This window comes from Myodes glareolus, chromosome 20 (genome assembly GCF_982192425.1).
Source record: "Myodes glareolus chromosome 20, mMyoGla1.1, whole genome shotgun sequence".
NCBI classification, from domain to species: domain Eukaryota; kingdom Metazoa; phylum Chordata; class Mammalia; order Rodentia; family Cricetidae; genus Myodes; species Myodes glareolus.
This window is the reverse complement of record NC_142045.1, coordinates 52,039,574-52,062,367: the sequence shown is the minus strand read 5'-3', so window position 1 is coordinate 52,062,367 and position 22,794 is coordinate 52,039,574. Positions and strand designations below refer to the sequence as shown.

Sequence of the window (22,794 nt, the reverse complement as noted above, 5' to 3'; positions counted from 1 at the left end):
AGCTGATAATTGTTCTTTTCAGTGACTGTGGGTTCATGAAACTACTATTAAAAGTAACTTGGTGTTGAAGAGATATTAAACCGATGTACTGGCTGATCATATGTAAGTTTCATCTTGTGAGAGCGCTAACCAGCTTTGATGCATATAAAACACACTCATCACATTAGCATACTATTATTTTGGAAACATGTCACCATGCCCGGCATATGTTAGTAATTTGGACATATTGGTGAGCATCAGGCCCAGCATCTGAATGTCTACTGGACTGAGCATGCAGACATTGTAGCCTCTGATTTTCTAAATGAAGACACAGAAGTAAAAGAGTGCTTGGCTCAGTGTTTCAAGTGTAAAATTTCAATGCACTGACCACTGTTTACTTTGTCAATTCTGCCACAAAGGTGTGGGCACCCTGGTTCATTCACTGGACCCATATTGGCTTATTACCTTATGCGGTTAATGCCCCAATCTGTTGGACGAAGAATATGAAAACTAACAGGACAAATGTACCTGGGATTGTGGCACTCCTTGTGACTATGCTTCATCCTGACACTGTGTGGAGAACCTGTAGTCTCCAAGATTGTGCTTGACCACTACAGTCTGTGACACACTGTCCCCAACCGGCACTGCAGGGCCCTGTCACTCTGAGCCCACGGTGCCTTCTTGATTTTGCCTTAGTAGCTCCCAGCAAATGTTCAAAAATACATTCCCAAAGATTGGTGAAATAAATGGAGATTCTGCTAATCAGTTTCCTGTTGAAAGAAGAAATCTCTGTAGGCAGAAGACTGAGAACACTAGAACACGTGAAGGACCGAAGGGCAGAGTGATTTCTATGCAGATGCTAATGTAGAACACATGACAGAGACCTGAGCTGCTCTTCGGGTTTGCCACTGTCAGCCGTGTAAAGAGATTTTCTTAACAGATTCAAACTATAAGGTTCAGAAACAAGCAACAGCAATGAAAACACTTTGTTCCAAATAATTGAAGTTTATAAATGTGCAAGTTTTCTGACCAGAGATGACTTGTATAAAGTGCTGCCCATAAGGCAAACATTATTTGATTAACAGCTTAAATATAAATTCATAAATATTCATAACATCCCTCTTCATAAAGTGCCCCCAAATTGGAGAATAACTGAAATTTTGTTATGTGGGTAAATAATAAACCAGTTTTGGTATGGTCAATCAGTAAAATAGCCCTCACTAAAGACAAGCCAGCTCCTCAGGGAAGCAGGAACTTGCCTGGATCACAAAAGCATTATGCTTGATGAAAGTTTCTGCAGGGGATAACATAGTAATACAGCGTTCTAGAAAAACAAGTCCAGAGAAGTAGAGCACAGCCGTAACTTTCAAATGTCTGCGGTAGGTAGGAATCAGGGACAACTAACTCTAACCCAAAAGTGCTTTTTAGAGTGACTAAGTTACCTAACCTGGCTACAAGGGTTTCCTAAAACTACACATGTTGCCCCGATAGTATTAAAGAAAAGTTCATTTTCTTGCCTGTTAACTTTTAGAAACACAAGAGCCGCTAGGTCTCACACTCTTCTCCAGTGGCTGCACATTGGTCCCTGGTTCCCGTTCCTTCCACCTGCTCTCTAGGCTTCCCTATTCTCTCCTGGATATTTGATAGTGTTCTTTCCTGACTCTGGTCCCTACTCAGAGTTCTTTTTCCTCCACTTTTCCCTCTTTTCACATGAACTCATTCTTATTCACAGCCTGAACATTGTTTTCCCACTCGTGACCTTTACTAGTATCCAGATTATTGTTGTTTTCTATTTGGAAAATAGGTAGAAACTTTCGACTTGCATTTCCACATGGGTTACCAAACTTCACACACTGAAGACAGAACCGATGAGTTGTGAATTCCATCCCTGTCTCTCTGACTGTTTTTCCCGAAGACCCAACACTTGGATAAAATTGATTAGTTTCTCCTGATTAGTGAGGCTTGAGGCCTTGAATTATTCTTGATCTTCTTTTCCTTACACACTCTGAGCAAAACTTCACAGTATACCTAAATCTGTCTCATTAAGACATAGAGGATGAAAGGGTTTGAGCTGTATGTAATGGTGCACTCCTAAAATCACAGCACTTGGGAGACAGAGCAGAGAGGATTGGCCAGGAATTCTAGGCCAGCCTGGGATAAATATCAAGTTTGAGGCTAGCCAGGGCTACAATGGTAAAATAAAATTAAATAAATTTTAAAAAGACAACCTTAGATCTACAGCTGGCCACTAGAAGTCAGTTGGTTTTTGGGTTCTTGACCTCTGATGATTTACAATGAGCTACTTTCATAGTGTATAAAAATCACACAGGGCCCATGAATATGGCCCAGTGGAAAAGGAGCATCAGCCAGGTCTCACAGCCTGAGCTGATTCCTAACACTCACATGTTCAGAAGGAAAAATTAAACTCCTGAAAGTTTTATTCTGTTCTTCACACAACTGATGTGCCTGGCACACACACACATTCACACACACTCACATGCATACACATGCACACATATGCACACACGCACATGCATGTGCATATCACATTTTATTTTTTAAAAAGTTATACTTAAACAGAATCTGTTTCTTCTGATAGGTGAGAAATTCATCGTTTGCTTGATAGATACAATAATAAAGAATACGGATCTAATAGCACCAATATTAAATTGAGAATTCTTTTGACGAAAGTTTCTTCTCATGGTGAGCTGTGTGGAACTTTCCAAATCCGAATCACAGGGCAGGAAGTATGAACTCACAGCATATGATGAGGACTGAGTGACTGAGTGGTTAGATTTCAGAGTATTTCATGATTTCCTCTAAAGAAATTAAATGACCATAAAGCCTTTTCTCGGATAAAGGTGAAGCAAGTGTCCACAGCACACCCATCTCCTAGAGGAGCTGCATTTATGATTAAATATCATCTTGCTCTGACCAGATCTCCCCGGCCTGTGTATGCTGAGACACTAAGAACGCAGATTTTCACTGAGAAACGTTTGTATGACAGTAGTAAACATTGAGGTGTGGAGACGACCTTAAAGGGAACTTAGTTAAATATTCCCATCAGGAAAGTAAATGGAAAAAAAAATGCACTTCCTCCCAACACGGGCGACTCTAAGGCAAATTGCTTTCCTGAGTAAATTCTAAAGAAAGCTTGTAACTTATAAACCACTATTAATAATGATCCCTGCTTTCATGGTGCCTGAGAACTCGCTAGTCAGTTTGCAAGATTCATTCACACATTTTAAAATATGGTCATCCCCTAAGTCTGGCTATATTTAAAAACCAAACATTAATAAAGAAAAATTCCAACCCCATTTTCTCTTCCTGAAAGGGAGTGCTTGCAGGCATTCAGAAAGGGCTCCACCTCAGAAGTCCATTCTTAATTAATAGTCAGTTTCTCTCCCAACGTATTTACTTTGCTCTTTCAAAGGCAAACATCACTGTGAAGAAGCTGCTCTATAAACACAGTAGGAATGCATGGGCAGCCTGGGATGATACTTCTACAACCAGGAAACAGAATTCTATGCAGAGGAGAGTACATTTCCTGACTTTTCATGGTGTCTCTTCATGAAGAAGCCCAGAAAGAATGTGAACATGCTTGCTTGTCTATCTTTCTCTGTGTGTTCTTTGTCTCTCTCTCGCACACACACAAAATACATACAGTGCATGGAAATGGTGGTGAAGTCGAAGGTCTTGTTTATGCATAATTGAAAGGCTATTCAAGTCCCAGCCCTAAGACTTAGTGACTTGTGTTATGAGCATTGTGGCATTAGCAGTGAGTGTGAAAGACCACAAAGAACACCTCCAAGGAAGAGATTCCATCTAGAATGCAGTCACTTCTGTAAGTAAGGCACTGAGTGTGCAGTTAAGGAATGTCATTACAAGTAGAGGAACTGGAAGCCCAAATTGGATATTGAGATAGGGCAGAGATGGAGACGGGAAACAAGGACAGTGGAGGAAGGAAGAGAGCATTTCAGCGGCAAGGGAAGTCATTGTCTTGGTCTGGTTTCTATTGCTGTGATAAACAGCAGAGCCAAAACCAACCTGGGAAAGAAGGAGTTGTTTTAGCTTACATATCCCAATTAATCATAATCTGTCATGAAGCAAAACTAAGGCAGGAACTCAAGCAGGGAAGGAAGCTGGAGGCAGGAACTGAAACAACAGCCATGGAAGAACTCTGCTCTCTGACTTACTCTCCAGGGCTGGCTCAGCCTACTTGCAAACTCAGTGACTTCCACATCAATCATTAGTTCAGAAAATGGCTCGCAGCCGTGCCTATAGGCTACTCTGATGAAGTCATTTTCTCAACTGACGTTCTCTCTCCCCCATACCCTGGCTTATGTCAAGTACCAAAATTATCCAACACAGTAACCAACTGCTGGAAGACACTGAACCTTGATTAAAAAAAAAAAGCAGGTTTTAATTTTATCTGGAAACAGGAAAGGATAAAGACGAAAAAGTCCATGTAGGGTGAGAGTGGGACAGACCTGCTGGCAGGGTTGATGAGAAGTTAGGAGGTGAGAGAGAGGCAATGCTTATCTTGGCTAATGAAATTTTTGTTATGGAAATTTTAGTGGATGTGATCTCACTTGAGAGCATTTTTAAAATAGGAAATGTTTGTAATGTTAATTTAGAAGACAGTAATAGCGATGATTGAGACAAGAAGAGGATTATTATGAAGGCAATCTCTTGATTGATATATCTGAAGAAATAACAACCTTCAAACACAGCAAAAGAAATAGTTTTGGCAGCAACAGGACCTAACTTCTTCGTACTAATAGGGGTTGACATTTCTCCTTATAACCCTATGGGAGATTCGGGGAAACGCCTCAGCTTGCATGGTGGTTTGCATCTGGTTTGTTTGGTGCTATAAAAGTCAAGGTAGATAACTAAAGTGGGGAAAGATAGTGAATAAATCTGAAAGCGAAAGTTATTCATCAGGCATTTGAAAAAGGACGATGTAGGTTGAAGTTGGGAGGATGGAGGTGAGCTAGAACCAGACAGCCCAGAATTTAGGAAAGTAGATAGTGTGCTTGCTTGTTCATGGGTAAAGGATCGGATAGGAAGCATCTACAAAAGCAACTATAGCCAACAACTCTATAGCCCAGCATTTTAAATACATCTCTAACAATGGATATTTTAAGTTGAGCTGAGATGGAAAACTAGGTATGGCTGGGGACACATGGAAAAGTGCTTGGCTAGGAAGTGGGAGGAATGAGTTCCGTGGTGAGCATATAAAATAGGATGAAGCAACTGAAGAGGTGTCAGGAAGTCAGTACTGAGGGCAAATCCTGGGATGCCCAATGGGTTGGGCATGGAATTACAGCCTACAGCTGTTCTTTCCTCTTATGTTTTCTTCATCCACACTCTTTCCTCTTCTTTGGGCATTACGGTGGAATCTTTAGTGCTCAGCAGAGGTGATACAAGAAGACAGAACTGCACAAACCATCAGAATCATTAATCCAAGATTTTCTGGATTAATGTCCAGAAGTGTCCTAAAAGTCCACCCTCACTGACTAGCCTGCAAACCATTCTGCAGACTCTGTTCTATTTGCCTCTTTCCTCAACAGCAGGATGAAACTGGTTACATTCAGTCCCCATCCCCGTTGTGTCCCACCAAGCAACATGCTCCAGAACTTTCTCTTAGCCACGATTTTCAGTATTGTTCTTGTTCTTTCAGTTACCACTCTTCCTTGCTTCTGGTAACACCTCACTGACTTCCAAGGTTGTCATGGTTGCTACTTACGGTAACAGTGTTTCCCGTCAGCTCCTAGCTCAAAGCTGGGGTGGCAGGCACACGTGAAGGACCCCTCTGAGTTCACACAGAGATGAGCACAGGGAGTAGGCTCTTCAGAACACTCATCTATGTCTGCAGGGAGACACACACAGCAGCCGTCTCAGCATCTCCAATCCAGCCTTATTTGTAAATTATAAAAGTAAATATATATTGTCACCTTCCACTTAACCTCTAATTTTCAACACAATACTGGATACCACAGACTTCTTCCACTTAGTGAGAAGGAGGGACTTGTGAGCACAGAGCTGCTATGACCACACATCCTGAGTTAGTCTGATGCTCGCTAGTGTTTCTTCATGGCCACCCAAACCAGCTGCTATTAATGGAAAAAATAAATAGCACTAAAAATAACAGTTCTCATCCATTTCTCAACAGCACAAACAGAGGCCATTGTAGCCTGACGATATGAACATATTATATTATTGAACAGATATCTTCATCCCCTGCCTTTTTCTTTACAACATTCCTCCCCACCCTCCCCGTCCTTCAGAGCCCCCCATATTCCCTTTTCCACTCTTCTTCAAATTCATGGCCTCTTTCTTCTTCAATTTTTATTGCATGCATAAATGTATTTGTATATACACATATGCTCCCAAATATGACCTGTTGCAGCTCCCTGCTTTAAGGGGGGAGGTGCAGCGATGGGCAAGTCAGATGTGGGGCCTTTCTCATAGCAACCCAGGCTTGGTCCATATACGTTTGTGTTACTGTTATGACTATGATAAGACATGCCATATGATTCTGGTATCCTTTCTCCTGAAAGAAATGGCCACTTTGATTCAGCATGACTTCTGTTTTGGGGGTTCAGGTAACCTCCTCTTCCTTTTGGCTGAAGAGGTACTGTCACATCTTTTCTGACTCGTACATCTTCTTCCCTCACATTTGGCTGCCGTTCCCCATTCTCATGTACTGGTAGAGCCCTCAAATACGCAGTGGTGTTGGGGAGAGATTTCTAGTGCTGATGCATCAGACACTAAAATGGGAGCCTGAAAAATGAAAGTTATCTGGTTTTCTATTTATCTTGTTTGTTGGTGTTCAAGAAATAATACCGAAGATCTTCTACTCTCCTTTCTGTCAGTTGCCAAGTTAGGTTTGTGCTGAGAAATGAAAATGAGGGATTGGGGCAACGGCTCAGCATTTAAGAGCACTGCCTGCTCTTCTAGAGGATCCAAGTTCAATTTCCAGTACCCATCTGGCAGCTCACATCTTTGGTAACTCCAGTTCTGGGGAATATGATGCCCTTTTCTGGACTCTGTGGGTACTGCATGCACATGGTACACAAACATAGGCAAAACACCATACATATTTAAAACAGTAAAACAATAATTAAAAATGGAAACCAAAGTAGTATATCTTTGTCAAAATAATATGCTTAAAATTCATAAAACTTTTTTCTTTTTCTTTCACTTCGTTTATTTCTGTGCATGTGTGTGCGTATGTGAATAGGGACCGGTGTCAAGGCACACAAGTGTGGTCAAAGAACAGCTAGCAGTGGCTGGCCTTCTTCTTCCACCATATGGGTCCTGGGACTTGAACTCAGGTTGCCAGGTATAGCTGGAGACTTTCTCTGTCCCGCCCAGACCTACTGGACCTGTTTATCTCCCACCCACCAGTCCCCACTTTGCTTATTATCAGCGAATCAAACCCACACCAGTTATGTTTTAAGGGGTTATTTATTTTGGGGGGTAAAACTTACATACACCATAAATCATCAGGAAGGGAGCCTAGTCGCTGGAGCAGGAGCGGGAGCAGGAGCAGGAGCAGGGACCAAGCGCTGCTGGAACCAAGAGGCCCAAGCTGAGATCTGTGGCTCTTTTTAAAAGAGAAATATACCACGCCCCAGTGGGCTGGTATTTCAGCAGCTATTGGCTGACGGAGCGGAAGGCGCTCCTGTAGCACCATGGACTCGTGCTTCAGCAACTATTGGCTGAAGCAGCAGAAGATACTCCCGCAGCAGCTTATAAAATAATTATTCGGAGGCTTAATATTAATTATTGTTGCTTGGTTGATGTCTCAGGCTTCTTACTGGATAGCTCTTACATATAAATTAATCTACTTCTAATAATCTGTGTATTGCCACTTGACCTGTGGCTTACCAGTAATGTTCTGGCATTTTAATCCTTTGACTGGGTACTCCGGGCATCTCCCCACTCCACCTTTTGTTCCTATTCTCTCTGCCTGGATTTCCCATCTTTCTATAGTCTGCCCTGCCATAGGCCAAAGCAGCTTCTTTATTAACCAATAGTAATAAAACATATTCATAGCATACGGAGGAGCATCCCACTTTATCTAGGCCCAAGCCTGTATCAGCTGAACCATTTCATCAGTTCTCGTTTTTCCCCCCAAAATTTCACAATGATTTTTATGTTTAGTTTGTATTCAATTTCTCAACATGTTTCTCCATCCTGTAAGCCAAGAAATATTTTGCTGTTTTTATAATTAATCCAAATAAACTTTCTCATTTCATGGAGATGCCATGATAAAAATGAAGAATTCTGTGGTTTCTCAGATGTTATTAAAACAAAGACTGTCCCACAGGGCTTCTCTCCTTCTCCATTGGTGCCAGTCATGAAATAATTTAGCTCTTTCATCTTTGAACTGAAGTGTGTCTGCTTTGCTATTTCTGGAAACAGAAACATGTAACCTTGTGTTTATGGAGTTTCTTTCTCCTCTCGTTTTAATTATTCCTAAGTTCTGAGAGTCTCATTTGCACATACTTGCTTTTCAAAGGTTACCTCCACCTCTGTAGCCTATAATCAAAAACCCCCTATGTGGTTACTGAGGGGTTTGAAATATTAATTCTCGATTTTGCTTTTAAAAAAAGAAACAGAAAACAAAAAACATTACCTCTGAAAGCACACTAGGTCATTTTTTAATAATAAATAAGAATTTCACTAAGTTTTCTGTAGCATTCTAAAATACTTTCATAGTGATCAAGTAAAGAATTAAAGTGTTCCTTTTTAGCATAAATAAAAACACCTTTTCTACTACCTGCTCCAACTGTTCAATATGACCACAACAGAATTTCAAATAATTACCCAATTAAGATATCACTTTCAGCTTCCTACCTCCACAGGCCTTTTTGTCTGCAGACAGCTGGTACCCGGCATGACAGGCACACCTGGCCACACCGTTCTCGCTTTGGCAGAGGTGAGCACATTCCTTCCTTCCTGCACAGGGGTCTGTCTCTGAAAGCAATGAAGCAGTGAAAGTTCATAATTCATTCAGTTTAGAAAGATGTGCTGAGTGGATGGCTGGAAAAAGAAAAATCACAAAGATATTAGAGTCGTTTGTTTCCCATTTAAAGATGGTTATATTCCAAAATGGTGTTTCCCTCTTTTGAATAGACCTCATTCAACAAACACATTTCTGCTTTTGGATCTGAGACCTGATTCTGGGCAAAACAAATAGAGAGATCAAGGTCAAAGGGACTTAACCTAACATCCCTGTTCCAAGTTCTGATCCCCTTCCCTCTGATACAGAAGGCAACCAACCACAGTTCTGCAGCATGACTCTGTTTCTCTAGCTACAGTTGTCCACTTTGGACTGCCAGGTTCTCATTGCATCAGCTCCTTCGCTAGACACTGGCTCAATAGTTAGGGTGTCAAGAAAAGGCATGTGGAGAAATAAATGTGGAATTCCTGGCTCTTGAGGACAGGATCTTTGTATGTAACCCAGGGTGGCCACGAACCCATCCTGATCCCCCAGCTCTGACTTCAGAATGTTACAACCTTCTGGTTGTTCAGGGTACAACCATGTTCTGCCACACTTGCTAGTGATTACATTTGAAATTTCTGAGTGTCTTTGGTTGTCTAAGACCAATTATTGGTCCCAGACTCTAATTATTGTTATAAATTGTTAAGTGGGGTTTTCTTGTATTTGTTAGGAGTTTTCAATTTGAGAAATGTTCATTTATTCTGTAGTCTTCTCCTGTGGGACAATGGTCTGTCTGTTCCCTGTCACTTGTATTTTAAATAAATGCTAATTTGGCAGAAAGTATAGGCAGAACAACCAAGCAGAAAGTAGATGTGGGGCAATGAGAACAGGAGGATTCTGGGAAGAGAAAGAGTCAGTCCACAGTCAACACAGAGGAAGCCAGACAGTGATCAAGCAAGATATGATTGTCTCACCGAAAAAGGTACCAAGCCACGTGGCTAACACAGACAAGAATTCTGGGCTAATATAAGTTATAAAAGTTAATGGGAAACCTGAGCTACCAGGCCATAATTAATAATTAATATAGACCTCTGTGTATTTCTTTGGGGGTAAATGGCTGCAGGTCTGGAGGGATGAACAGAAACCTCAGACAACAGTCTTTTTTTTTCCCTAATGTCTTTTCTTGTCTTTGGGACAGAGTAATGCCAGCATCATGGAGTGTGTCCCATGGTGCTGCATATCCTTATACCATCTGACAAATACTAGAACTTTGGTTTAAGTTCTTTAAAAGCTTGGTGGAATTTGCCTTGGTGATTTCTGTTTTGAAGAACTATGAACATTAAGTCACTTCCTTCATTAGACACAGAGATGTTCAGACTGTCTCTTTCTATGAGATCACCAGGTTGTCTTTTCAAAGAATGGATCCAGTTTTACCCAGGTTCTACAAAGGAACTGAATCAAATAGTTGGAGACTTAAATATTCCCGTGATTGCAATTAATAAGACAAAGTCAAAGAAGGGGTTTATGGTGCCATTCAGTGGCAGATTGTCTGTTAGTATATACTCAGAGTTTCCTAAACATCCAGCATTTGTTCCCAGCACCATAAACTAATAAACTGAGACAAGATGACAAGACATTAAAAATTCGAGAGATGAAAGTAAGCCGACACTGCATCAATTGACTGACGTTTCTAAGTCCTCCAGCAGCGTCTGCACTCTATACATTCTTTCTCAGTCCACACAGGGTACTGAAAATGACAGACCATGACCTGGATCAAAACAAAACATCACTGGATATAAAATGACTAAAGGGGATTTTTTTTTTCTATTTTTCTGTTCCCCTGCCAGTGTTGTTTGCATGGGTGTTGGGCATTCATACTCAGGTCCTCATATCTGGTCAGCAAGTACTTTCTCACTGTGTCATTCCCCCAACACAAGGCAAACATGCGCGCGCGCGTGCACACACACACACACACACACACACACACACACACACACACACACCAAAGAGAGAGAGAGAGAGAGGCACACACGCACACACTTTTTAATTAAATTTATTTTTTTTATTATTTTACATCTCTACCTCAGTTTTCCCTCCTTCCTCTCCTCCCATCCCCTCCCCATACCTCCCTCCAACCCTTTCAATCTATTTCTCTGCTTCTGTTCAGAAAGGAGCAGTTCTCCCACGGAGGCCTGCTTATCAAGTTGCCATAAGGCTAAGCACTTCCCCTTGTATTAAGGCTGGGCAAGGCAATGCAGTAGGAGGAATAGGTTCCCAAGAGGCAGCTTAAGTGTTAGAGAAAGTCCCTGCTCTCACTGTTCGAGTCCCATGAGTAAATCAAGCTACACACTGTTACATATGTATAGAGGGCCTAAGTTGGTCCCACGCAGGTTCCCTGACTGTTGGTTCAGACTCTGTGAGTTTTGATGAGCCAGGTCAGTTGCTTCTATGGTGTTCTTCTCTCCTCTGGCTCCCACAATCCTTCTTCCCTCTCTTCAACAGGGTTCCCCAAGCTTAGCTTTATGTTTGACTGTGGGTATTTGGATCTGTTTCCGTCAGTTACTGGATGTAAACTCTCTGATGACAATCAGTGCAGTCACCAATCTGATCACAGGAGATGGCCAGCACAGGCTACTCCCCTAGGGGTCTTAGTTGGGTTTATGCTTGTAGATTTGTGGGAGTTTCCATTGCATCAGGTTTCAACCTGATCCCCAAAAGCTTATCTCATTTCCATGCTTCTCTTTCAATACTCTCCCCCTCCATCTCTCAAGTTCCTATCACAGAGATCACTTCTGTTTCCACTTCCCAGAGAGAGCTACGTACCACTGCCCCCCTTGGGTTTCTCTTGTTACCTAGCCTCTCTGGGTCTGTGGATTATAGCATGATTATGCTTTACTTAACAGCTAATATTCACTTATAAGTGAGTATGTACTATGTTTGTCTTTCTGGGTCTGGATTACCTACTCAGGATTTTTTTTTGTAGTTCCATCCATTTGCCTTCAAATTTCCTGATGTCATTGTTTTTAACAGTTAAGTAATACTCCATGGTGTAAATGTACATTTTCTTTATTAATTCCTCTGCTGAGGGACAGCTGGGTTGTTTTCAGATTCTAGCTATTACAAATAAAGCTGCCATGAACATAGCTGAGCAAGTGTCCTGGTGGTATGATTGAGCATCCTTTGCATATACGCTGAAGAGTAATATAGCTGAGTCTTAAAATGGATTGATTCCCAATTTTCTGAGAAGCCACCATATTGATTTTCAAAATGATTGTATCAGTTTGGAATCCCACCAGCAAAGGAGGAGTGTTGCCTTGTTCCACATCCCTGTCAGCATGAGCTGTCACTTATATTTTTGATCTTAGTCATTCTGGCAGGTGTAAGATGGAATCTCAGAGTTGTTTTGATTTGCATTTCCCTGATGGCTAAAAATGTTGAACATTTCTTTAAATGTTTCTTTGCCATTTAAGACTATTCTGTTGAGGAGTCTCTGTTTAGGTACATACTCAATTTTTAAAATTGGATTATTTGGTTTTTTTGATGTCTAGTTTAAATATTTTTAAATAATTTAAAACATCATTGAAATGAACAGGGGAAAACTGAAACAGTATTTAAAGAATCTGGAAGTTTTAAGTATGTATATCATATGTCAACACTAACATTTAGAATTTTCAAAAATTAAATAAAGTCAACCCAAAATAAATAGAAAAATAACATTGATAATGAAACACTGAAGACACACAATGAAGTAATTTCTTTCCAAATATAAATTGAATGGTTAGTACTCTAGCTAAGCTGGTTAAAATTAAAGCAGGATCACAAACAAGAGAAAACAATAAACAATTTATACACATGTACCTGACAAGTGTGTACAATACCAGCCAAAGCCTGTCAACAGAACAATCTAGTAAAATTTACCTAAATTGATTTAAAAAGTCATGGGAAGCTTTTGAACTCCATTTCAACTTCCAAATCTGTTACCAAATTTCATTTTTTTCAAGAAATTGTTAGTGAATCATCTCAAACATTTAAACAAATGACTATCCCAATGCTATAGAGACCATGGCAGAAAAAAATGTTGAGGTTTGATGCCTCTCATCTTTAGGATCGAGCTGACATCCAGCCATACAATAATACAGACATAAAAATCACAGAACAATAGTCCAAATTATTGTAGATGTAGAAATGTCATTTCACATCCTTATTGATTCTTCCAAAGTTTACCAAGGCAACAATGCTCCTACTCATATATGGAGTAGGAGCATGCGGTTGTTTATTCTATAAACTGGAGAGGTGGCTTAGAGTGGCAAGGCACCTACTGGCAAACCTGATGATGTGAGTTCCATTCTGATGATGAGCCCCATGTGCTGGGTTGAGAGAACCAACTCTTTATAAGTCATCCTCCGACTTCTTCATACATGTGGTGACTTGTGCACCCATACACAGGCACCATGTGGACACACACATCCACACATCAAAAAATATATGTGATACAATTTTCTTTTTCTTTCTTCTTACTTTTCATCCTTTTTTTTTTGAGGGGAGGGGGTTAAGACCGAGTTTCTCTGTGCAACCCTAGTTGTCCAGGAACTCACTCTGTAGACCAGGCTAGCCTCAAACTCACAGAGATCCTCCTGCCTCTGCCTCCTCAGTCCTGGGATTAAAGGTGTGCACCACCACCATCTGGCATAATACAATTTTCAAAATGGTTAATTCTGGAAGACACCATTGCAGTGTTTAAAAGGTTAACTGTATGGGTAGGATACGATCCAATAATACTGCTGTAGCCTGATTATAACTTAATAAATGCTCCTTTGCTAATAGCATGGAATGAAATATTGATAGGTATAAAAGCTGATGAATCAATAAAACATGTTTAATGAAAGAGGACACACAAATGATCACATGCAGACTAATGCTATTAATATGACTTCTGTAAACACATATCTAATCCCCAGTAGAAAAAGCAGACATAAATTACTTAAGTTGTATGAGAGCTATTCTTGCCTGTCAACTTGACTACTGATGTGGAATAATCCTTTTGTAAGGTATATAAATTATACTGTGATTGGTTTAATAAATAAGCTGACTGGCAAAGAGCTGGACAGGATAAGGTTAGGTGGGAAAACCAGACTAAGGACACTGGGAAGAAGAACAAAGGAGTTTCAAGAGTTTCAAGAGATACAGAAAGAAGCAAGATGAATGTCCCTTGTTCAAAGAAGGTACCACTGTATGCACAGGGTAGATAAGAAATATAGGTTTAATTAGGCAGGATCAAGGGAGTGACCACCAAGGGAGCAGGTCTGAGGGATGGGGCCGAAGCCAGGGACCTCTGCAGGAGCAGACCTGGGCCAGTGACCACCACAGGAGCAGGCTGAGGCAGTGATCTCCACAGGAGCAGGTACAAAGGAGAGTCTACAGAGCGAGCAGGCCTGAGCAAGCAACCTCTACCAAGGAATTTCTACAACTCATAAGCACCTTCAGTAATGTAGCAGGATACAAGCAAGATTAACTTGAAAAAGTCAGTAACCCTCCTTTACACAAATGATAAGTGGTCTGAGAAAGAAATGAGAGAAATATCACCCTTTACAATAGCCACAAATAGTATAAAATATCTCAGAATAACTCTAACCAAACAAGTGGAAGAACTGTATGACAAGAACTTTCAATCTTTGAAGAAAGAAATTGAAGAAGACACCAGAGAATGCAAAGATCTGCCATGCTCTTAGGTAGGAAGTATTAACATAGTAAAAATGGCAATCTTACCAAAAGCAATCTACAGATTCAATGCAATGCCCATCAAAATCCCAGCAAAATTCTTCACAGACCTTGAAAGAGAATTAACACAGCAAAAATGGCAATCTTGAAAAAAACAATCTACAGATTGCTTTTGCCCATCGAATGCAATGCTCATTGAAATCCCAGCAAAATTCTTCACAGACCTCGAAAGAAAAAAACTCAACTTCATATGGAAAAGCAAAAAACCCAGGATAGCCAAAACAATCCTGAACAATAAAGAAACTTCTAAAGGCATCACAATCCCTGTCTTCAAACGCGACTACAGAGCTACAGTAATGAAAACAGCCTGGTATTGGCGTAAAAACTGACAGGAGGACCAATGGAACTGAATAGAAGACCCGGATATCAATCCACAAACCTACAAACACCTGATTTTTGACAAAGAAGCAAAAAATATAAAATGGAAAAAAAGCATATCCAACAAGTGGTGCTGGCATAACTGGATATCAACGGTATAAGAATGAAAATAGATCCATATCTATCATCATGCACAAAACTCAAGTTCAAACGGATCAAAGACCGCAACATAAAATCAACCACACTAAACTGCATAAAAGATAAAGTGGAAAGTACACTTTAATGCATTAGCACAGTTGACCAGTTTCTAAATATAACCCCAGTAGCACAGACACTGAGAGAAACAAATAAATGGGACCTCTGGAAACTGAGAAGCTTCTGTAAAGCAAAGAATACAGTCAACAAGACAAAACGGCAGTCTACAGAATGGAAAAAGATCTTTACCAACCCCCACATTGGACAGAGGGATGATCTCCAAAATATACAAGGAATTCAAAAAATTGGTCATCAAAAAGACAAACAATCCAATAAGAAAATAGGGTACACAGTGTTCTGCCAGAATGTATGCTTGCATGTCAGAAAAAGAAAACAGATCTCATTATAGATGATTGTGAGCCACCATGTGGTTGCTAGGAATTGAACTCAGGACCTTAGGTAGAAGTAATAGATTTCATCTTACACCTGTAAGAATGGCCAAGATCAAAAACACTGATGACAACTTATGCTGGAGAGAACGTGGGGTAAAGGGAACACTCCTGCATTGCTGGTGGGAGTGCAAGCTGGTACAGCCCCTTTGAATATCAGTATGGCAATTTCTCAGAAAATTAGGAAACAACCTTCCTCAAGACCCAGCAATATCACTTTTGGGAAATACTCAAAGGATTCTCAATTGTACCACAAGGGCGTGTGCTCAGTGATGTTCATAGCAACATTGTTTGTCATAATCAGAACCTGGAAAAAAACCTAAATGCCCCTCGGCTGAAGAACAGATAAGGAAAATATGATACATTTACAAAATAGATACTACACAGCAAAAAAAAAAATGACTTCTTAAAATTTTCAGGCAAATAGATAGAGCTAGAAAACATCATATTGAGTGAGGTAACCCAGATCCAGAAAGTCAATTATCATATGTATTCACTCATAAGTGTTTTTTAAACATAAGGAAACCAGCCTACAATTAACAATCCCAGAGAACTTAGACAACAATGAGCATCCTAAAAGAGATATACATGGATCTAATGTATGTGGGAAGTAGCATGGGGATCATAGGAGAGGGTTGAAGGGAGGGGAGAGGATGGGAGGAGAGCAGAGAAAAATATATAGCTCAGTATAAACAATTAAAAAGAAATATATGTTAATTTAAACACAAGCTATTGGCTGAGTATTTATAATTAATATCGAGTCTCTGTGTTGGTTATTTGGGAGCTGGCAGGCAGGAAAGAAAAGTCCACCTACAAATGGCGTAGGTCAGAATTAACAGAAAACCAAGCAACTGGGAACGCCTGTGAGAGATTTTAATCTAATTAAATTATTTGTGAAAGGAAGATCCACTTTCAATCTAGATCATTTGAGGTAAGAAGACCCACTCTGAATCTGGGCCATACCTTCTGCAACAGCCTATATAAGGGACACTGAATGAAGAGGCTTTTGCTCTTTGCTTGCTTGTCTTTGTTCCCACTGGCAAGTTCTCCTACCCTGCTGCCAAGGCATACCTTCAATGGTTTTAGAGCCTAGTTCTTTAGAAGTTCAGTATATACTGGAGACCAACTAAGGTATCCAACCCTGTAGAGTAAACACCTGCTGAATCATTAGAGTTTCTGTTGGGAGACAGCCATTGTTGGATTATTTGGGCAACAACAACTTGTAAGCCACTCTAATAAATTCCATATACATACATACGTACGTACATACATACGTACATACATATATATAAATCCTACCAGTTTTGTTAGAGAACTCTGACTAATAAAGCTTAGTGGAGAGCTTTTCTGAAAAACATCATAAGAGATGCCTCAAAGGAGATGAAAACATTGAGATATTTACTATAGTGATATCTATCCAGTTTATGCTTAGAAACTTCAGTTTCTGAATTTTATTTAACACAGTTGTACCACTGAGAACTGAATTTTCAAATTTACAATAAGAAATAAAGGACTACTTTTGGAGTGTATAATTCATATTCAAGATAGTCTTCATGACCGAATGGGTACTTGGGCCCTTTTCAGGGCCAGTACCATGTCTTATGGGTTCTTTTATTCAAACTTACCATCTTATTTACCAAGTGTGAATGTTTCCAAGGGCAGTATAGCTGACCCTCTCTTCACTTTTCTTGAAAGGAAAGCAGTAGCTGCTCCAGCTTGCTTTATTTCCTGGTCTCCTTGCCTGGATAGTTACTGTGCTAGCAATGTGACTGACAAAGATGCATTCTTTTCTCTAAATGATTCCAAGCCACTACTGTCTCCTCCACAGACCTTTCCAGTTGTTCTCAGTGACTACTTCCATTCTTGCTAAAACCTGCTTTTCTCAAATTGGATCCTTTACCATAGTAATGAGGGGTATTTGTAAATGATGCATGCACAAATAAGCCTCTGACTAAAGAAAAATTGTTTGGGGCTCCAAAAAAGCCAGTTCAAGCACTGATCCCACAGATTGCCCCAGCCACATGACTATCACCCACATTCAAAGGGTCTAGTTTGGGCCTATGCAGGTCCCCCCACTGTCAGTCTACAGTCCGTGAGTTCCCACCAGCTCATGTCAACTGTTTCTGTGGATATCCACATCATGGTCTTGACCCCTTTGCTCATATTATCGCTCCTCCCTCTCTTTGACTGGACTCTGGGAGCTTGGCCCAGTGCTTAGCTGTGGATCTCTGCATCTGCTTCCATCGGTTGTTGGATGAAGTTTCTATGATGACAAGGTAGTCATCAATCTGATTACAGGGGAAGGTCAGTATCCTCTCCAGTATTGCTTAGGATCTTAGCTGGGGTTGTCCTTGTGGATTCTTGGGAACTCCCTTAGTGCCAGGTTTCTTGCTAGCCCCACCATGACTGCCTCAATCATGAGATCTTTTTCCTTGCTCTCCCTCTCTGTTCTTCCTCTATCTCGGCCATCCTTTTCCTGTTCAATCCTGTTCCTTCTCATTCTCCTCCTCTCTTTCCTTCTCCCCTTCCCTTTGACCCACCCCTACTCCCCATGCTCTCAATTTTCTCAGATTTTTTTTCTATTTCCCATTCCCAGGTGGATCCATGTATGTCTCTCTTAGGGTTCTCCTCAATACCTAGCTCCTCTGGCTGGTTATCCTTTGGTTTATGTCTAATATCCACTTATGAGTGAACACACCCCATGTGTGTCTTTCTGGGTCTGGGTTACCTCACTCAGGATCATTGTTTTTTCTAGTTCCATCCACTTTCCTGCAAATTTCAAGATGCCATTGGTTTTGCCGCTGAATAGTACTCTTCGGAGTACAGGTACTGATGTGGGATGTCCTTCTGTACATGTGTTACTTTTATTGGTTGATGAATAAAACTCTTTCGGTCAATGGCTTAGCAGAGTAAAGCCCAGAGGGAAATGTGAGCAAAGATAGAGACCGAGAAAGTAGAAAGAGACACCATGTAGCTATTGAAGGAGAAAGATGATCAGAAATTTTACCCAGAAGCCAGAGCCTTATGGCAATACACAGTTTAATAGAAATGGGTTAATTCAAGATGTAAGAGCTGGCCAGAAATATGCCAGAGTCATGGACCAAACAGTGTTTCAATTAATATAGTTTGTGCGTGATTATTCGGGTCTGGGCGGTGAGGAACGAACAGTCTCTGCTTACAATCTACCTCATTTTCTCTATTCATTCTTTGGTTGAAGGAAATCTAGGTAGTTTCCAGGTTCTGTCTCTTACAAATAAAGCTGATATGAACATAGTTGAACATTCTCTTTGGAAGAATACCTAGCTCAGCCTAGATATAGGCGTGAGAGCCTTGTTCCTGCCTCAAAGTGATATGTCAGACTTTGTTGACTCCCCATGGGAAACCTGACCCTCCCTAAGTAGTTGGTAGGGGATGGAGTGGGTAGAAGGTTGGGGAAGCAGGAGAAGGTAAGAGAACTGGGATCGGTATGTAGAATGAGAAAAGATTGTTTTAAAAAATAAAAAAGGAAAGTTCAAAAGAGAGGAATTGTTTTATTGAATATCTCAGAGATTTTTTAATGTAAAATACATTTTGGTCATCCTAGAATGGTAGGGTATTTGAGTATCCAGTGCATATTTTACCCTGGCACATTTATCAAAATATATTCTATAAATGAATGTCTTGAGTTAGAAAGGCCTATGTAAGGTCATATGTTCAAATACTTGGTCCATATCCAGTGGAATTATTTCAAAAGGATTAGGCAGTGGAACCTCATTGGAGAAGATAGTGTGTGCTTTATAGTTTCCAAAGACAGGAACCATTCTCAGTGTTCATTCTTTCTACCTTCTTCCTTCCTCTTCCTCCCTCCCTACCTCTTTTTTTATTCTCTCTTCCTTCTACTTGTAGATAAATATCTGAACTCTCAGCTGATCCTGACTCTTATTCATGGTGTTTTGTCACAGCAATCTAAAAGTTACCAAATTTGTACCATGTGTGGGATACTAATATGACATGTTTGACCATGATGTTTTTTTTGTTGTTGTTGTTGTTTTAGGAATGTGTAAGACTAAGTGTTTGGACTAGAAAAGTAGTAGCAGGGCTTATGGGCTGCTATTATCCTAATAGAAGCCTGAAAGACAATTCTGTTGAAAGTTACATGGTATGTGGAGGACCAGCTCAAGAGGTTTCAGAAGGGAACAATATTAACAACTGGGCTAGAAGTCATTCTTGAGATACTTTAGCAAAAACTGCAACTGATTTTTCCTTTGTCCTAAGAATTAACATGAGGCCAAATTGAACATTAATGAACTATATTAGGTTTCCATTGTTGACAGAGGTTTCTGTCACACCCAGTCCTGAATCAATTTAATCCCAAAGAAGTACACAGAGGCTTACATTAATTATAAACTGATTGACCTATTAGCTCAAGCTTCTTATTAAATAACTTTTACATCTTAAATTAACTCATGATTCTTGTCTGGGTTAGCCATGTGGCTTGGTACCTTATATCAGTGAGACATTCTCATCTTTCTACCTCTGCATCTGGGTAATGACTGAAAACTAAGCCATTCCTCTTACCATAATTCTTTTATTCTGGTCACCCTGTCTATATTTTCTTCCTGGCTACTGGAAAATCAATATTTTAAAATCAATGAAAGTGACAAATCTTTACAGGGTACAAGACCACTGTCCCATGGTATTTCATACTAACCCTCAAATGTCCATTAATATTAACTGTCTCAGCACATATTTCCTACCACAACCCCATGTCTCCTCCTGATTTGATTCTCCCATTCCAGTTTATTATCTCTTCTAGTTCCCTTTCCTAATTAGCTCTAGTCCCTTATTCTTTCCATACCCTCTGTGGTTTTATGGATTGTAGCTTGGTTATCAATTACTTAATAGCTAATATCCACATATAAATAAGCCATACCATATTTGTCTTTCAGGTTCTGGGATACCACACTAAGAATATTTTTTTTCTATATCCATCCATTTACCTGCAAATTCCATGCTTTCTTTTTTTCCTGTCTGAGTAATACTCCATTTCATTTATACCCCATTTTCTTTGTCTGTTATTCTTATAAGGGACATTTAGATTTTTCCAGCTTCTGACTATTATGAATAGAGCGGCAGTGAACATGGTTGAATATGATCTCTGTTGTAGGAAGAAGCATCCTTTTGGTAGATGCTATAGATAGATCTTGAAATACATAGATTCCTATCTTTCTGATGGAAACTTTCACATTGATAGTCATAGTGGTCACACGAGTTTTCACTCCCACCAGCAATGGAATAGTGTTCCCCTTACACCACACTGCTGCCAGCATAAGATGTCACTTGTTTTGTTTATTGTAGTCATTCTTACAGGTGCAAGATGAAATCACAAAGCGGTTTGAATTTCATCTATCTAATTAGTAAGGATGTTGAATATTTCATTAAGTGTTTCTTAGCCATTTGAGCTTCCACTATTGAGAATTCTCTGCTTAGAGCTATACCCCATTTTTAAATTGGTTTATTTTAAACTTCCTAAAATACATAAATATGTGAATACTGTCTAAATGAAACTTCTAAATAATGGGGGAGACAGAATCCCAATGGGACATCTCTTGACAACAAACAAAGCTTCTCGTACCAGGATTGGGTTATATCTAATTGAGTTGTTGGCCAAAGGGGTTCCACGGTAACCAACAAATAACCCAGGCTATTGTCACTGTAGTTTGTTTTCACAAACTGACAGCAAGACACCACTGAAGAAGATAAAAGATACACAAGTCATTGAAAATGGAGATGTCGAGCTGGTGCCTACATAAAGTCTTTTGTCTCTGATATATGAAGGCACTCTTCATGCTACCAAAAAAGCAACATAAACACCAAGCCAGCCACAATATCTTTGATTTACAACAATGCTATATTTCCTGCAAGATATGCTAAGAGAATCATTACACAAAGCATGTGGAAGTAATCAACCAATATCTGATTTGGCTTCAGGTCCCCTGCATGGGATAGAATCCATGCCCAACACTGCTTGTGTGATCTAGAATCAGTGACTAGATAGCTCAGGAACCTAGGATAATACTGGTCTAAGAAGAGGATAAAATTTAAAAAGAGAGAAGAAAAAACATAAAGTGATAAAATGACTTCTCATGTTATTCTGCCATATTCATAGAACCGTGCTTTGAACAGTCCTCCCGCGGCCATGGGAACAAACACAGAGACCCACAGCTGAACATTACCCAGAGTGGGAGACCTTGGAACATTCAGCCCTAAACAGGATGTCCCTCAGATCTCAGGAAAGCATGTGGAAGAGGAAGGATAAAGAGGGAAGAGCCAAAGGGGGATGGAGGACACCAAGAAACAAAGTCTTCTAAATCAACACAGTCAAGTCTCACATGTACTCACAAAATTGAAGCAGCATGCAAGGGCCTCCCTAGGTCTGCACCAGGTCCTCTGGATATATATTATGGCTTGCAGCAATTCTTATGAAGAACTCCTCATGGTGTGAATGAGCTAGCCTCTGATTCCTGGACTTTTTCTTGGTCTTTTCCTTCTGTTGGTTTGTCCTGTCCAAACTTAATGTGATAATTTTTTTTTAAAAAAAACTTACTGTATTTTATTTTGTAATTTTTTAAAAGGATGAATGAATGAATGAATGAATGAAAACTACCACGTGTGTAAAGGTTAACAACTGAGCTGTCATTTATATCTGCTGGGAGAGGGAAAAGCAATATTTCTAATGGAGTGATACTGGGAATATCAATTACTCCAGGGCAGGCCTTATGTTCAGGAGCAGTTGATCAGCATATAATGGACTACACAATATTTTTTGTTTGTGTATGTATGTGTGTGTGCATGTGCATACACACATAAACACTTTTATTTGGTAAACTTTTGATGTTTGCTTGTTTTTCTTTTTGTATGCTGTTTTACTTTGTTTTCTGAGATTTTGAAGGGGGTATTGTATTGGGTTTTTTGTTTGAGAAAAAATTTAAAGTTCAGTCAGAAGAGTTTGGAGAGAGGACCAGGAAGGACTTGGGGGAGGGGAATATATGATTAAAATATATTTAAATTTAGAAATTATTTTAAATAATAAAAATATAATTAAAAATTAGGAAAGTAATGTACTAATTTCTCTGAAAA

At 39.9% G+C, this 22,794-nt stretch overlaps 1 protein-coding gene across 1 annotated transcript in view; it reads right to left on the bottom strand.

The window, feature by feature from the left end:
- Positions 1–22,794, bottom strand: part of LOC125397498 (EGF-like and EMI domain-containing protein 1) — a 660,639-nt gene that overhangs the window by 106,617 nt on the left and 531,228 nt on the right. Inside the window, exons 7-8 of the mRNA XM_087899566.1 lie at positions 8,848–8,967; positions 5,729–5,851 (exon numbers count right to left, since the gene is read on the bottom strand). Coding sequence (XP_087755692.1) covers positions 5,729–5,851; positions 8,848–8,967 — 243 coding nt within the window. The remainder of the gene's footprint in view (positions 1–5,728; positions 5,852–8,847; positions 8,968–22,794) is intronic.